Source organism: Eulemur rufifrons, chromosome 4 (genome assembly GCF_041146395.1).
Source record: "Eulemur rufifrons isolate Redbay chromosome 4, OSU_ERuf_1, whole genome shotgun sequence".
NCBI lineage: Eukaryota > Metazoa > Chordata > Mammalia > Primates > Lemuridae > Eulemur > Eulemur rufifrons.
Genome location: NC_090986.1, coordinates 71,220,310 through 71,236,287, shown reverse-complemented (window position 1 = coordinate 71,236,287; position 15,978 = coordinate 71,220,310). Strand labels below are relative to the sequence as shown.

Here is a 15,978-nt window from a genome sequence, read left to right as displayed (position 1 = left end):
TGGGAAAACCCAGACTACCGGGACCGGCTCCAGAGTTTTCGATTCAGTGGGTGTAGGGAGGGGCTCAAGATTTTGCAGTTCTGATGTGCTCTAGTGATGGTGATGCTGCTAGTCTGAGAACCGCAGCACTCACCCACTGTTTCTCAAAACGTGAGCCATGGACTACCCGATCGTAATCACCTGGAGTACTTGCTAAAACCCAGGTATATGTCCTTAGAATCTGAGGGCATGGGGGTTCAGGATGACAAACTTTACCAACTTCTCAAGTGACTTTCATGCACCTACACTTTGAGTCTTGGTATCTTACCCTTTAGCAAAGTTTCATTTTAGGGTTCTGTCCAATCTAGACAAGCGATGCCACATTAAGGGTGGAGTTCTCAGGTAAACCCTTAAACTAGAGGGGCAAACAAGCCACATCCCAAGTTCTAGCTGTGTTCTGAGACTTATTCCTTGAACAGCTGTGATGCAGCCTGTGCTGTGGGAAGAGGCAGTGGCAGCCCATCATTGCCACCTTACAGTGAGTGTCAGAGGAGAAGGTGGTCTTTGGACCACCTTTACTATTGGGAACAGAAGTAAGTGGTAAAACCCCAAGAGGACGGTGACTCTTAGAGAACCAGGTTGGGCCGGGTGGTCTAGCTGTGCAATGACCTATAATGACTCTGCCTATTGGCCATATTCCTTCTGAGCCAGCTACAGCCTACAGCTCTTTCCATATCTGAGCCCACACTGTTGAGGAAAGGAAGGCCTCCAAGTAGACCCCAAATGTCTTTGCCCTATTTATAAGAGCATCTCTGTCTTCATGAAATCAGGCAACAATCACTCTGATGTGTGCAACATTTAATAATTCCAACTCAACAATTTAGATTATTTAATAAATTCTCTTCATTAATGACATAGACCTTACACCTAAGATCAAACACACACACACACACACACACACACACATACACACACGCAAGACACCTTCTGACTGACTCATGCCAACTTTAAGACCAAAGAAGGAGAAGGCAGGTCTGCCGAGGTGCTCACTGGTGAGTGCACAGCCTGCTCCAACACCAGCTCTCGAGCGCGCACCGGGAGGCAGACCCCGGCCGGGGTCACTGCAGTGATCCCTGCTCTGCGTTCTCAATCTCACTGCTTGTAGCTCCAGAGCCATGAAAGGAAACTGAGACTACAGCCAAGAGTGTACTAAAGGTTCAGCAAATACAAATTGGAAGTTTTTCACAAGCCAATCCCAGGTAGAATAAATTCCTTAACAGAAACTTCTAGAGCCTGAAAGGTTAACTTCCATGGTAGAAATGATACAAAATGCACTTCTATTTGTGGGCAAATCTGGGTTTCCTGACTCTTCACTAAGCAGGTTTTTTCAAACTCGATGCTTTTTCTTGCAGCCAACATGCTAGACTCCAGCAAATCTGTTCCACCGTTCCAACATGTTCTAAAATTATAAACCGGAACCTACACTATCCTAAAAACCTCACGCTCTGAGCTTCACACACCCTCTGCTCGTCCTGCATCAGAAACAAGGCAGTTTCTTCAAAGTCTCCGTTGCTGCCTTACCTGAGCTGGTTGAGGCGGGTGACTTGCTGCGCCTGGAGGGTCCGGGGCTCTTGGTGGTGCTCCTGCGGGACGATGAAGCTATTTTGGTGTAAGAAGTGGACTTCACCACTCGACATTCTGGGGAAAGAACAACAACCACACATCATCATTGGGTAACAGCACACACCCCCGCGCAAAATGCACAATAAACCTGGAAATAGAAATACACGACCATCCTCAGTCACACCTACTTCCTGCCAACTGAATGCTTGTTTATGAAAATGGAACAAAGAAAATGAGGAAGGGTAGGATGGGCTTCCTAGACGTGGAAGTAAATAATACTCCAAGCCTCCTCTTTTTCCTTTTTTACAATAACATTTTGGAAGATTGGGAGTAATAGGCTGATAAAGAGGTGTTTTTGTTGGGTTTCTCTCCACCCACTCTTTATCTGTGTATGTGGGTCTCTCTTAGGATAAATTGTTCTTTTTTCCAAGAAAAATGTTAGAAGAAAGATCAACCTCATAAACCAAGAAATGTGGTGATGGAAGATTCCATGCATCATGACAGGGCCAAGTTTATGGTCCTGGAGGTCCTCACGGTGATAGCTGTGGGTCTTTATGATGTGTGGGAAGTGACAGCATTTGCTCAGAAAAGGTAAAATTGGTGGAGAGGTGATATTTCCCAAAGCAAGTGCATGGTGTGAGCCAGCGCCACCACAGAAAGCTACTCGAGGGAGAGCCTGTATTGTGTCTGTACAATGGTTCTCAACTTGAGGATAAGAAACAACTTCACTTTCACTAGATTTAAATCCTCAGTGCTTGTGTTCCTTAAGTTCTACGCTAAACACCTTTAATTGCAAAGAGCTTTTGATTTTTCTCTTAATGGACTGCATTGACCAATTATAATGTTGTGAAACACACACATCTTATTCTTAAGAAGCCACTTTTAATAATTAAAAAATATTTGTATGCTTGTAATGATAAAGTGCTATAGATAGAAAAATACACAATATATTTAAAAACACCCCAAATAACTCATGATTAAGAGATACTTTTATTTTTTGGAGAGGGCTCTACAAATGTCTAGAATGTTTTCTACTCATCTATGTATGTCAACAACATTGGGATTAATCTGCACATATTGACCTGTTATTAGCTCTTTTCACACTACAATATCCTGAGAGCATTTTCATGCTGGCATTTAATGGCTGATGAGCATTTGGCTGCATGGAATACCATAATTTACTTAACCAAATTCCTACCATTGGACATGTAACTTGCTTTCAGTAGTTCACTATTATAAATACTCAATAACACCCTTGTAAATGAGTGTGTAGTTATCCACTTATTTCCTTAACATAGATTTAGTCCCTGGCACTCAAAATTTAGTTTCTAGTAACTATTAATAGAAACCAAGGGCATATTGTAGGTGCTCCAAAATATTTTCTGACCCTCTTCTTTCTAAAAAATTATAAGTTCAAAATTAAAGAAAAAATAGCAATATACTTACTCTCTCCCCTCCAATATCACTACCATTTCTAATAGTGTGTGGATCCTACAGTAGTTTTTCTAAACTTATACAAACACGTATATATACATAAACAATTTTTTGTTTGCTTTTTATAGAATTGGCAAGATACTGACATATGTTATTTATTTTCCCTACTTATTATATATTATAATTCTCTTTCTTGGTCAATATATAGCAATCAAAATCCTTCTTCTAAGACCTTCATTATCTTTTGCAATATGTTTATGACACAATTTATTCAGTCATTCCCCTATTGATGGAAAATAGTCATTCCTTCTAGTCCAATTTCTTCTTCTTCCAAATTAACTAAAAAAATTTAAGCTAAAAAAATCTGCTAAATAAAGTGGGTTTGGGGAGTTGAAAGATAAGCACTTTTTAACACATTGACTGCCACACTAAAAAAAAAATTTTTTTTCTTGGGGCTATGGTGTTTTATTACAAAAATAGAATAAAAACTTCAAAAACAAAATGATCCTTTCTAATTTAATGAAAAGTTTGTTATTTTTTATTGTTTTCTGTACGTGAATCATATGCAACTTGAAAAATAGTTCTCGCGGCTCCCGAGGTGCAGAGACATGTGAGTTACATATGCTGCACGAGGGCCCGGACTCAAAGCTAGCGTGAGTTAAATACAACTCACATGGCAGTTAATGTGTTAAAAACTCTTAACAAATTGCCCTCCAGAAAGTCTGACCCAAATTATGCTTTCTCTAGACCATGAGTGGTCATTTGCTAATCCCTCACTGAGGTTAGGTATTATATTTTCAAAAACATCTTTGCTAATTTCTAAACAAATATCAGACTTCATTGCTTAAAATCTGAATTTGTTTGATTACCAGTAAGGTTGTACATTTTTTTCCACATGCATATTATCCATTTGTATTTCTTCTTCTACAATTACCTTTTATGTCCTTTGCCTATTTGCAGTTGAGATCTCCTTCTTATTATTCATTTGTAAGAATATATTCTATATTAAAATTTATCCCTATATTAAAATCTATCATGTTATAAATATTTATCTTTGTAGGTAGTTATTGAAGTATGTTAGCCTTTTTAAAGTAGTGATATTTCTAAGTACGGTAGTTTAAAATTAAACTACTCTAACTTTTCCATTATACATTTTTAAAACTATTTTATATTTTAGTAACAAATCATTCATAATAATTCCAGATCTAATTCTGAGGCCTGACTTTAACTTCAAAGTTTTTCTTCCCTATCCATGCAACTTCAAATATTCTAAGTTCAAAATATGTTTTTCTCTTTTATACATTCTGAATGGTTTTATATAAACATCTTTTCCTATATTTTTCTAATATCCAAACCAACAAAGTCATTTATATTGTTTAGCACGAAAGGGATGTGAGTGTATATGAAATGTCGATATTAAAAGACTAGAAATAGGAGATAAGGCATAGAGAAGAGCGTCTCCTGGAGAGTCTCATGAATTGAACTGAGGTGAAAGAAGAGGGAGGATTTAAAAAAAAAAGAAAGAAAGATGAAAGAAATTCTGCCTTGAAATATTAGCAGCTGTGGCGTCCTCTGCCTGTTTTCCTAGCCCAAAGCAGAGAGAAATGAAGCGGGGCATCACAGAGCCAACCCAGTCTTCCCCAACAATTACTTGGGCCACTGTTGGCTGTTCTGGCCTGCCCCAGTGGCCCTGCAAGAGATTTCCATTTCTTAAAAAAAGGAAACAAAATCTACACACCTGGCCATACTAGCAAAAATTAAAAGATAGGAGTAACCAAGAAACAACATTAATAACATCAGAAGATGTGATCAGAAAAGCCAAGACCACTTGCATGGGACGATCACGCCTAAGGGTGTAGATGCTGGAGATTTTAATTCATGAAACAGAGCTTTAAAATGTGTGATCTCAAATTAGCTCAAGGCTCTGTCCACACAACTGACAACACACCCTGGAGTTTGTCCTAGCTTTTGGACATCTGCCTAGACTTTTGGAAGAACTCTAGCAACCAAACTGGAAGGCCATGATGTTCTGGTCCGTCAGGCTTGCAACTACATTTGCTTGCAACTACATTTTTATCTAGTGTCTACTCTGTGCCAGGCATTGAGAGTTACAGGCACTATGGAGAAAAAGACAAACTTCTGGAACTCAAAACACTTACCACCTGGTAGTGGTGCACGGAGTCTTCTCACCAACGAGACCTCTTTTTGCTAATTTTTATTTCATGGACCTCATGTTTGAAAAATGTAGGTTTATGCAACAAATTACTCTTAAGTAACATTCCACTTTCTTATTTTAAATCAAAATCAAGACTATAAGGAGGGCAGATGACCAGAACTTTTTGTTCCAGGTCATGAATGTTGAGAGGTCACATAAATTTAAAACAATAATTTAAAAAGCTAAGCATCTAGTTAGCAGGAATGCATCGTTAAAATAGAAAGCTACCAGATGGTGCACATTGTTAATAACACCCATCTGTGAGCCGCAACATGAATTAAAAAGTTGATTTTAGGGTTTGTGGCATCCTGTTTGGCACAGGTAATAGAATTGCAAGTTATGGCCTGGACCTCCAACCAGGACTTTGGGTCCCCATAATAGAACCAATCTTACCACACTAAGTTGACATTTTTCCAACTACTGGAAAGTAACTAGGTATTTTCGTTAGGCAGCTTAGTCTTATCAGACCAAATGTAGGAGTTTCATTGGGTTTTTGAAGTATTGAAAAGAACTTGTGGGCTCTTGCCATGCTTCCAAACTTCCCTTTGCTTCTCTTGAACTGAGTTTGATAAATCAATCAAATTTATTCATGTATTAGTCCGTCTCCCCCCCGCCCCATACTCTATTGGGTACTAACCAGTTCCTGGCATACTAAAAAGCATGTAGTAGGTGCTCAATAAATATTGGCCTGAATTGCTATTGATCCTGTTACGACTTGTGTGGACTCTTAGTATTCACTGTGCTAATCCAACCTCTCATCTTACAGATGAGGAAACTGAGTCTCTGAGAGACTAAATGACGTACATCAGAAGCCAGGTCTCTTGAGTAGGTGGTGGCTTCCTCACCACCCCAGTATCTGATGTTGTGGCCTTAGCAAGCTGTTGCTTTGTGCATAAAGCCTGGGAAATTTCTCCCTGTGCCCATGGTGGGGGCAGACAAACGAGAGATGGTAGATAAGGGAAGGGCTGCAAATAGCTAGTTCTCATAACAACATTAAATTAAAAATTCAAGATACTAAAGCTACCTCTCTATCAAGATGTTTATTGTGTCAGGGAAAAAAAAAAGAAACAATGAGCTCTTTCAGAAGTGAAGTTTTAATGAAGTGATAGCTTGGAGGATGGTGGAGTCTGAAAGATAATTACAAATATTACAAATCTTGTACCACTTGCCTTCAGGATAAGAGTGGAGCTTCATGAGTCACACTGGGGATTAGAATAATTCTGAAAGGCTTGGGTTGACTAACAGAAACAGAAGTAAATAATTTATAGTAACTGCTTTTCTTTTTCCTAGGGTCAAAATAAACCCAGTTGGAGAATATTGCAGTGCCAAGACATAGATTAGGAAAAAATGAATACAAAAAACTCCAACCATTTTTCCAATTAAAGTTTAGATTTTAAGTATTTTAATTAATTTAAGTGGAAATTGTATTTTATAATAGCAAAACACAGTGAGGAAGAACTGATGCTGACTTAGAGAGAATGCCAAAATCTTTGTCAGCTTAAAACCACAATTTTGAAACATCGTGAATAATATGATTGAAATGGTTTTTTTGTTCACCCAAGGACATTTTCACAGCCTCAGGCAGGGAAGAAAGCAGGACCCTCCACCTTCTCTCTCACATGGGGCATTTGCCTTTGGGGGCAATTGCTTCGTCATTCTGATACTTCTTGGCACCCCTATAATTCATGGACTAGTTTCCTAGGAGGATCATAGTTTCCTCTGGCTGTGGAGACACTCGACAGTGCAGACGCTTCTTAAGAAAGATGATATTGAAGGACTGCAAAGGGTAAACCATTTGAAAGAAGCTGCCGGACCTCTTGCCACTAAAGGTTGCAGCCTACCCAAAGTCCAGGGAACAAGATCAAACACACGAATTGGTTCTCTGGTGACTGAACCCCCCTTAGCAAGCAAGCAAACAAGGTTTGATTAAACCTCTGCTTTAGTACTTATGGTCACAGTTCTTTGAAGTGAAAAGCATTATTCTCCACACTGTCTAACACTGTACAACATTAGCTTTACAGAAGTTCTGGGGATTAGTTAAGATAGAAGTTAAAATGTTTCTCACCTTCCCTTAGGACCTGACCTCAAGAAATGGGCATTCTTTGATGGACAGATTTAGAGAGACAACCCAGATGGGGATGTAGAGGGAGGAGGTGGAACATATTCTTTGGCCACATTCCCGGTGGCATGAGAACCACCACTTAGGCAGATCCTTCCTCCACTCAGAAACAGTTGGTAGGTAGGCTGAAGTGTTATAGAAGGTGCTGAAGAATAAAAATGGTTAGAATTCAACCGCCGGCACCAACAGCTCACCTGAGCTCCCAAAGTGCTCATGCATTCGAAAGGACCCACGTGTGCCTTTTGGAGAATCTTGAACAAGGCAAAGGTGAAGTCCCTTGAGTGTCTAGACAGCTGCATGCTGACTAGGGAATACTCTTCTAAACAAGGAGTGCTTTTACTCCTCTAATCTCTTTTTAAAACCAACCAGAATAAAAGCACTTTCAGGCAGAGGCCTTCCAATAGGTCTCCACTCTAAATTCTGAACTGTTAAGGAAAAGGGCAAGTTCATCTGGACGAATCCATCATGAGCAGTAGATGCTTCGTGCTTTCCGAGCACAAAGACAAGCTTCGTCTTAATTTGGCAAAGGTACAAAGTCTCCAAATGGAACAATATTCCTCTCTGTTGCTATATGCAAAAGAGAGTGAGGAAGCACAGTCAGTTCTAGAGACTTTTTATAAAAATGGCACCCGTTCAATGACAAAGAGCAAGAACTTACAATTCTGGTTCTATAATTCTCCAAGAAGTTGCCCTTAACGTATCCATATTCTCCAAGGTGAAAGGCACGCTCCTAGAATACCAATAAGCTATCAGTGGTCACCTTGTCAGCTCCCTCCTCAGTGCAGGAATATTCTGACCTCCTGTCTCCACAGTGGCTGTCCAGCTTTCCCTTGAGCACCTCCAGTGCCTGGGGGTTCACTGTCTCCTGCCTCACGGCTTTTAAAGCTTTCACCATCCTCAATTAGTCTCCAGCTTGTCTGTGTGGGTGAGCTGAACAGAGCATTCCTGGTATAATTGACAACTAAAGTTTGCTTCCTATAGAAGCATAATGATTTTCATACTTCCCAGCAGCATTGCAGGAGAATCTGCATGTTGGCTCCCTGCAGAAGGGGTCAGCCTGCACCCTCCCCTCGCCGCCCTCCCCCCGCCCCCCACCCGGCGCCAGCTGCTTGCTCCAGTACAACCTGAGGCCCGTCCTCTGTTTCTACTCCACCCATTTTCTGAGTCAACCCCGACACTACAGTTAAGACTCCCATGCTACTGTCTGTGGGGTCCAAACAAGTGCTACTTCCCTAAGCGCCATATGTGGCTTGTCTGGGATAAAAAGCAATCAAGACTGAAACACTCTAAAACACAGCTTTTGAAAAACAAAGTATGGAGTAGACTGAATTGGAGGCAAAGACATCAGCTGGAGTGGCTTAGCTGAAGAGCAAAGTCCCAGAAACTGAGATTTTAAAAGTACCTTCTAAAAATATAGGCATGTATGTCTAAACCAGCACCTCGACTGGCCCACAACTTTCGGAACACCCAGCTAAGCACTCCAGATGGCACCCACGTGTCCCTGCACCTGCACGGCGGGGCTCGGAGGCACAGGCTGATAGCCGAACCCTTATGTAACATCTGCAGAAGGCTTGCTTTATGGTGCTGGGATTTTCTGTATTAACATCTCAAGAGTCACTGCTCAGACCTACTGTTTTGATAGCAGAAATGATTCTCCTTTCCAAATACTTTCCTTTTCCCTAATAGTCAAGTAATAGAAAAGTTAATTTTTCCCCTACATGAGAGTCCAGAGGTATGCAGGGGCCCCGAGGAGGCAAGCGGTTTTGATGCAAGAGATTGCCTGGCAAGACAGGTTCCTACTGTCTTGTTTCTGGAGTCCCCAGGCATTCTCATCCGCTTGATCCCAGTTGGCTCATCTTGCCATGTCTGAGTTTCAGCCCCCGGGAAAAGGAGAAAAAGAGGAAGCCCTCCAGACACTGTGCCTTATTCTACCAGATCTTCATTTCCTGAAATTGATGCTGTTCTTTTCTTCTTCCCACATGTCAATTGCACTGTTTAGTGACAGTTAGTGGTTGCATCCTTGGTCTCTACCCACTAACGGGCCAGTAGGTCCTCCCTACTTAGGTGACTGAAAATGTCTCCACCCATTGCCAAATGTCCCCTGGGGGGGCATATTGCCCCTGGTTGAGAACCACTGCAGATTGTCTCATTAGGCAATGTTTCCAAGTTTCCAGATGGAGCCTTTAATTAACTCTTAAATTCTTCCTTGATGGTGTTAATGAAACCCCCACAAACCACCTGCCTGAGCATCTAACAATGCACTCTGCACATTCTTTCTGCAAGTTTGGCCAACATAAACTGACAGTTCCCCACTTTAATGCATCCACTGCAGTGCAGGTGAGGCAACTGGCAATGCTGAAGATCTTCCAATAGTCTGTTAAAGTTGGCTCAGCACCCATTGCTTAACCATCTCTGAGAACATGGGAACACGGAGCCTTGAAATGCGGGTGGTTTCTTAGTTGAGAGTTTGGAGGATAGGGGAAGGTCATGGGGTCATGATCATGGGGTCAAGGTTAGAGAAAGATGAGTTCCACACTGCCCTGTGCCAAACACAACACCGTAGGAGGGCCCCGGGCATGGCCAGTGGTCAGGCTGCACTCTGAGTAAGGTCCTCTCCCTCCAGGTACCACTTCACCTCTGCGATGACCCTATTGGCACAAACTCCAAAACTCCCTAAGCCTTTTTAGTTGTATGCAAATACCAATGCAGGAGATTACTGTTCTTACCTATTGAGACCTGGGGATTTGTGTGAACTAAAATAAAATCTTAAGCACCCAACTGAATGGACCCCTTCCTGGCCAAGGGGACCTCAGAAAAACCTTAAAGCTGAGTTGCCGGCCATGAGGAGAAGGGAGGTCAGACACGCCTAGTTATGCCCTGTCCCTTTTGGAGTTATTCTTCGTAACAATAAGATACTATTAATAAATCATTAACAGGCCTAAGGCCTGTGCAAGACAATGCTTAAACCACATCTGCAGGCCATCAACTTACTTAATAGATCACTTGAGTTTTGGTAAACGTCTAGGCAGCTTGTCTCTGATTAACAGACATCCTAATCTTATGTTAAAACATTCCAAGCCTTTAGAAAAAGCTTCATTTCCTTAACCAATTACAAATTAAAGAATCTTTACACCCACCTATAACCTATAAGTCCCCCCTCCCCAGATGTCCCACCTTTTTGGGCAAAACAAATGTACTGACTTATGGTCTTACGTGTAGTTCCTTTCCCCATGAATGTATAAAACCAAACTGTAACCCGGCTACTGAGGACACATTTTTCTCAGGACCTCTTGAGGCCATGTGCTCTGGGCTGGTCACACATGTTCGGCTCAGAATAAGCCTCTTTATTTTACAGAGTTTGAGTTTTCTTGGTTAACATTTTCAACTCGTAAGCCTGGCAGCAACACCTCAAAACAACACATTCATGTACGCGTTAGCTGCTTTTGAGTCAGGGTCCTGTCTTTCTGAATTTGAAATGTAAGTAGTTGGTATGTTTGTTTTCCCCACAAGAGCCCAATCTCCCCAGCATTACAACACTTCCCGGAGGCATCCTTTTTTCTCTGAGATTGTAGATTGTCCTCAGCTGTTCTTCGCGCAGGCTCTGCTGCCTCTTCATTAGCCTACGCAGCTTCACTAACAATCTTCATTTTTTTGAAAGTAAAGCAATTACTGAAACGGAGAAGCCCCTCCTTGGCTGGCTCTGAGCTGCTTCTCATAAAAAACCCACACATCTTCAGGGAGAGCTTAAACAAACGACAGATGCCGAGGGCCTTTCCTCCCAATGTTTCATATGTTCCACATTGTTCAGCCCACGTGCAAAGCCTGCTGAGTCTTCACTGAAGTCTGATCACCTTGAGAGACTGAATCTACAGATAGACAATAGCTGGACCACACAGAAAGACAGAACTCTGACCCACAGCCTGCAGCAACCCGCCCGGGAAACCAACCCTTTTCTATGACAGCCAGCCAAGAAGGCCATACACTGTAAAGTCACAAAAAATCAGACCGCCATGTCTAGTAACAATGCAGGAAGCCAAACAATAGCCCCTCTAAGAATCAGCCTCAGATGGCCAGGACTTGATTAATAACCGACAGCTTCCATGATTTTTGTTCCCACTTCCAACTTAGCACCAACTAGAAAAGCCAAATATCCCTAACCAATCCCAAACGATGCCCCGTTTCTGGGTAGCCTGCCTGCAGCTTCCCCACAACAACAGCATCCATCGGGGCACCTGTGCCTTCCCTTTTCTCTACTCTAAAGCTTTCCCACTCCTCTGCCTGTCTCTGAGTCTCTGCCAAAATGCCAGCGATGGTGCCTGACTCCCTGCTATAGCAAGCTCTGAGTAAATAGCCTTGGCTTGTTCTCATTTGGTTGGTCTTTGTTTATTTCCATAGCTCACATGACTCTCCCTTGGCTGTGACTGGAGCACTGGGCACTAAGGCGTGGAAAACTTCTCTTCCTCAGCTACTCGTATCTCAGATTCCTCGTGGCCATATTTATGTGCCACCTTGGAGACTGGCATGATGTCTCTCTGCCAGTTAGTCATCTAGTGTTGTCATAGGCACTATTTCTTCAGCTGACCATAAAGCAAAGTTGCTAGCTTGAGTTGAGGGGTAGGTCATGTGAAACAGGCTTACCTTTGTCTACTAAAAATATGACAACAGCCCACAAGGGAAAGAAGGCAGACTGGGGAACAGCAGATGGACATCTCCAAGCTCATACTTACCCTGGGCCCACACTCACTGGATGGACTCAGGTGCACAATGGTGCACATCGTCTGAATTTCTGTTTCACTTTACCTTTTCTCCAAAGCATACGTTTTAGTTTCTTGTAGCAGCCATAACAAATCACAACAAACTTGGTGGCTTATAATGACTGAAATGTAACCACTCATAGTTCTAGAGGCCAGAAGTCTAGAATCATGGTGTTGGTAGGTCTGCAGTCTCTCCAAGGGCTCCAGGGAAGAATCCATTCCTCGTCTCCTCTAGTTTCTGGTGGCTCCAGGCATCCCTTGGCTTGTGGCTGCATCTCCCAAACCTCTGCCTCCATCTTCACATGGACTTCTCTGTGTGCCTGTGTTGTTTCCTTTACCTTTCATACCTGGACATTCATGATAGCATTTCCAGCTCACCTGGATCATCCCAGGTAATCTCCTCATCTCAAAATCCTTAACTTACTTATATCTGCAAAGACCCTTTTCCCACATAAGGTAACATTCAAAGTTGGTCTCTTTTGATGGCTACTACATAAATCTACCACATTGTATAGGACAAAACTGTGGTACAAGCCTTTCTTGAGAATTTTTGTCATGAAATCTCTTGTTGCTCTACTTTTTAGAATCCTTCCAGAACTTCTTGTTTTTTCTTTGAGAATATTCCTAGCAGAGCCGATAAGGCCCCTACCCACTTCAGTGCCTCTCTTCTCTTTTCTTTGGGTGTTTTATTTTAGTTTCTTAAATGTGCTAGGTATCTTTCTGCCTGTGGGCATTGGAACATTCATTTCTTTGCACAAGGAACAATTCCTCCCTACCACCACCTCACCTGCTTAACTTCTGTCATACTTCCCTGATCAACTTAAATTTATTTATTTTGCAAATATTTACTGAGTCCCTGCTGTTTTAGGTGCCAGGATCCAGTAGTATATCAGTAGACAGGGTACCTGCTCTGACAGAATTCATATTCTAGTGGAGGAAACGGGCCTTAAACAAATAAACACAAGAGCTGATTTTATAAGTGCTTGCTGAGAATTAAGAGGATAATATGACAGTGAGTGGCTGAGCGAGTGGTTTCTCTCTGTTGGTGGTCAGAGAAGGTTTCTTGGGGTAGAGGACAATGACGCTGAGCTCTGAACACAGGAGGAAGCCAGCCATGGGTAAATCGAGGGAAGAGAGATAGGCAGGGGCCAGATCAAGTCAGGATGGAAAAGACCAAGTGAGGGACTTGGGTTTTACTCTAAGCAAGATGAGAAGTTACAGGAAGCATTTAAGCAAAGGCAGTTGCTATAGTTTGGATATTTGACCTTCTGAACCCCATGTTGAAATGTGATCCCCAGCGTTGGAGGTGGGGCCTAATGGGAAGTGTTTGGGTCATGGGGGCAGATCCCTCATGAATGGCTTGGTGCCTTCCTCCTTCCCCTCCTCCTGGTGATGATGAGTTCTCTCCCTGTTAGTTCTCCATAAGAGTTCCTCCGGGAGTTGCCCCAAGAGCTGATTGTTATAAAGAGCCTGGCACCTTCCCCTTCTCTCTCTCACCATGAGATCTCTGCACACGCGGCTCCCCGTCCCCTTCTGCCATGGGCGGAAGCAGCCTGGGGCTCTCGCCAGATGCAGATGCTGTGCCATGCCTCTTGTGTGGCCCAAACAAACCTCTCTTCTCTATAAATTACCCAGCCTCAGGTATTCCTTTATAGCAACATAAACAGGCTAAGACAGCAGTGATGTAATTTGATTCACGAGTCTAAAAGATAACTCTGGCTGATGTGTAGAGGAAAGAGTTCAAAGGGGCTGATCTAGGCTTGGCCTAGGGTAGAAGTGATGGAAATGGATAGAAGAGAAGGGTTGGATAAGATAAGTCCACAAAGCTTGAGGATGGATTGTATGGGGACCAGGGACAGGACAATTCAGCTTACAGGGTCTTTGTGCTCTTTGTCAGTATACGGGTGAGTCCTGCTGAGGGGCCTGACTTCATGTGCCGAAGTACAGGAAAGACCCAGAGTCTAGAATGGCCTATGGTCTTCCTGCAAGACAAAGGGCAGACTTTCCAGCTCTTTAAAAACGCAGATTCCTTGTGCTTCCCTGGACGTATTGAACCAGAATCACTGGAGGTGGGACCTGGAGCATTTAAAAAAAAATTAAAAACCAAAGTGATCCTGATGGTGTGAGTCCACAGACCAGACAGCTTTTTGCCATTCTCTGGTATATGGATAAGAAAATTACTGAGGAATCTCCAGACGTTCAGGGTTTTAAGTAATTGTGCAATGTGACATTTGTAAAAAAGGACTAAACTGAAACAATGAGGGATAAATTAGCAAGACGAATCAGTCTTGAAAAAGCAGCAAATACCTGTTCTACTTCAGATTTTGTCACAACTCAAGTTTGTAAAAACAACAAACTATCATCCTGAGACCCAGCCGAAAGCAGACTTTGGAAGAAAAACAAGAGTTCATATTTATTGACAACTCACAACCACCTGGTTTTCATTAGCTACAGGATGGGAAGGATCTGAAAGACAATAAGAAATAAAAAAATAGATAAATTACTCAAGAACTGAGAGCTAGCAAATGAGTAAGAATTCCTCCTAGAGGAAAGAAAAGGACACAAAAGAAACCATGACCAACATAAAAAGAGCACAAAAGTATGAACGGAAATAAAAAATTGATTATCTCTCTTCTTGGGTAAGGCTCCTTTATGCCTGACTTTATCCCACTCATGCAGAAAAAAGGATAGGTGTACATCTTTGGTCCAGGGGCCCCAAAACTTCAGGTGTCTAACACAGGCCCAAGAGAGTCAGGGGTCAGGAGATCAGGGGGAGGAGGACTCTCTTAAAAAAGTAAAACATTTGCAGTTTCTGGGGAGCACATAGTGATGATAGTTGAGAACTCCAGGTGTGTCGTTCACAAAGGGTAAATTATTGTTTTGATTTATCCTGGGCCCCTGAATGAGATTATGACTAGTCAAAGCTTGGTTAACAATGGGGTCCACTCTTCTTCCTGGAAAACAAAGTTGTAGGCTCTGTGCTGTCCAATAGCTGTCCATTTTGGCCAGGGAAGTTCTCTAGCAGCTTGCTGCCTATGGGGTCCACGCACCAACAGCCTCAGCATTATCCGGGCGCTTGCAGAATCTCAGGCCCCATCCAAGACCTACTGAATCAGAACATGCTTTTTCCCAACATCTCTGTAATTCCTATTCACATTAAAGCTTGAGAAGCACTGCTGTAGGACCTTGGAGGGGAACCTTAGATCAGTGGTTCTCAAGCATTAGTCAGCATAAGAATCACCAGCAGAAGCAGGTGAGAAAACAAGGTTGCTGGGCCCAGTCCCCAGGGGTTCCCACCCCCAAGGCCAGGCCTCTGGATCTTAAACAAACTGACTATGATGCTCCTCTCATTCTCAAGGAATAACTGGAGAAACCAGGCCACAGATGGTAATAAATACAAGTTAGTAACTCTAGAAAGGATTACATAATGGACATAGTTAAGCATTTTATTTAGACAGTGATATTTTATGGTAATGTTCCTAGACTTCCCCGATGACAAGAATCACTTTGGGGTACTGTTAAACACTCAACTTTCCAACCCCATCCCCAGAGGTTTTGATACGGTGGGTCTGGGAACGTATGTTTTTAGTAAGTACCCCGTGTGCTTCTTATAATTAAGGAGATTTAGGGGAATTGCTTTACTAGAAGGCACATATTCAAGGGAAGTTCCACAGGCCAGTTAAGAAGAGCAAAGTGGGCCTGTCAGGTAGTTTCCAGGTCAGTTAAAACAGAAGGACCAGGATCTTGGTGGAAGGAAGGGCTCCTACATAAAGGAAGCTTCCAGAAGGGCATGTCCTCATCTAGATGTCCTGTGAAGTGGGCATCAATCTTGATTGGGGACAGAGACTTCCTAT

General features: G+C 42.5%; 1 protein-coding gene across 7 annotated transcripts in view; it reads right to left on the bottom strand.

Annotated features, from left to right (window-relative positions):
- The window catches only part of DCLK1 (doublecortin like kinase 1), a 301,926-nt gene that overhangs the window by 85,687 nt on the left and 200,261 nt on the right, over positions 1-15,978 (bottom strand). For 5 of the 7 annotated variants that reach the window (XM_069467340.1, XM_069467341.1, XM_069467348.1 and 2 more), the window contains exon 4: positions 1,561-1,677. In XM_069467340.1, coding sequence (XP_069323441.1) covers positions 1,561-1,677 — 117 coding nt within the window. The remainder of the gene's footprint in view (positions 1-1,560; positions 1,678-15,978) is intronic. The other 2 variants (XM_069467347.1, XM_069467345.1) reach the window with 1 other exon arrangement.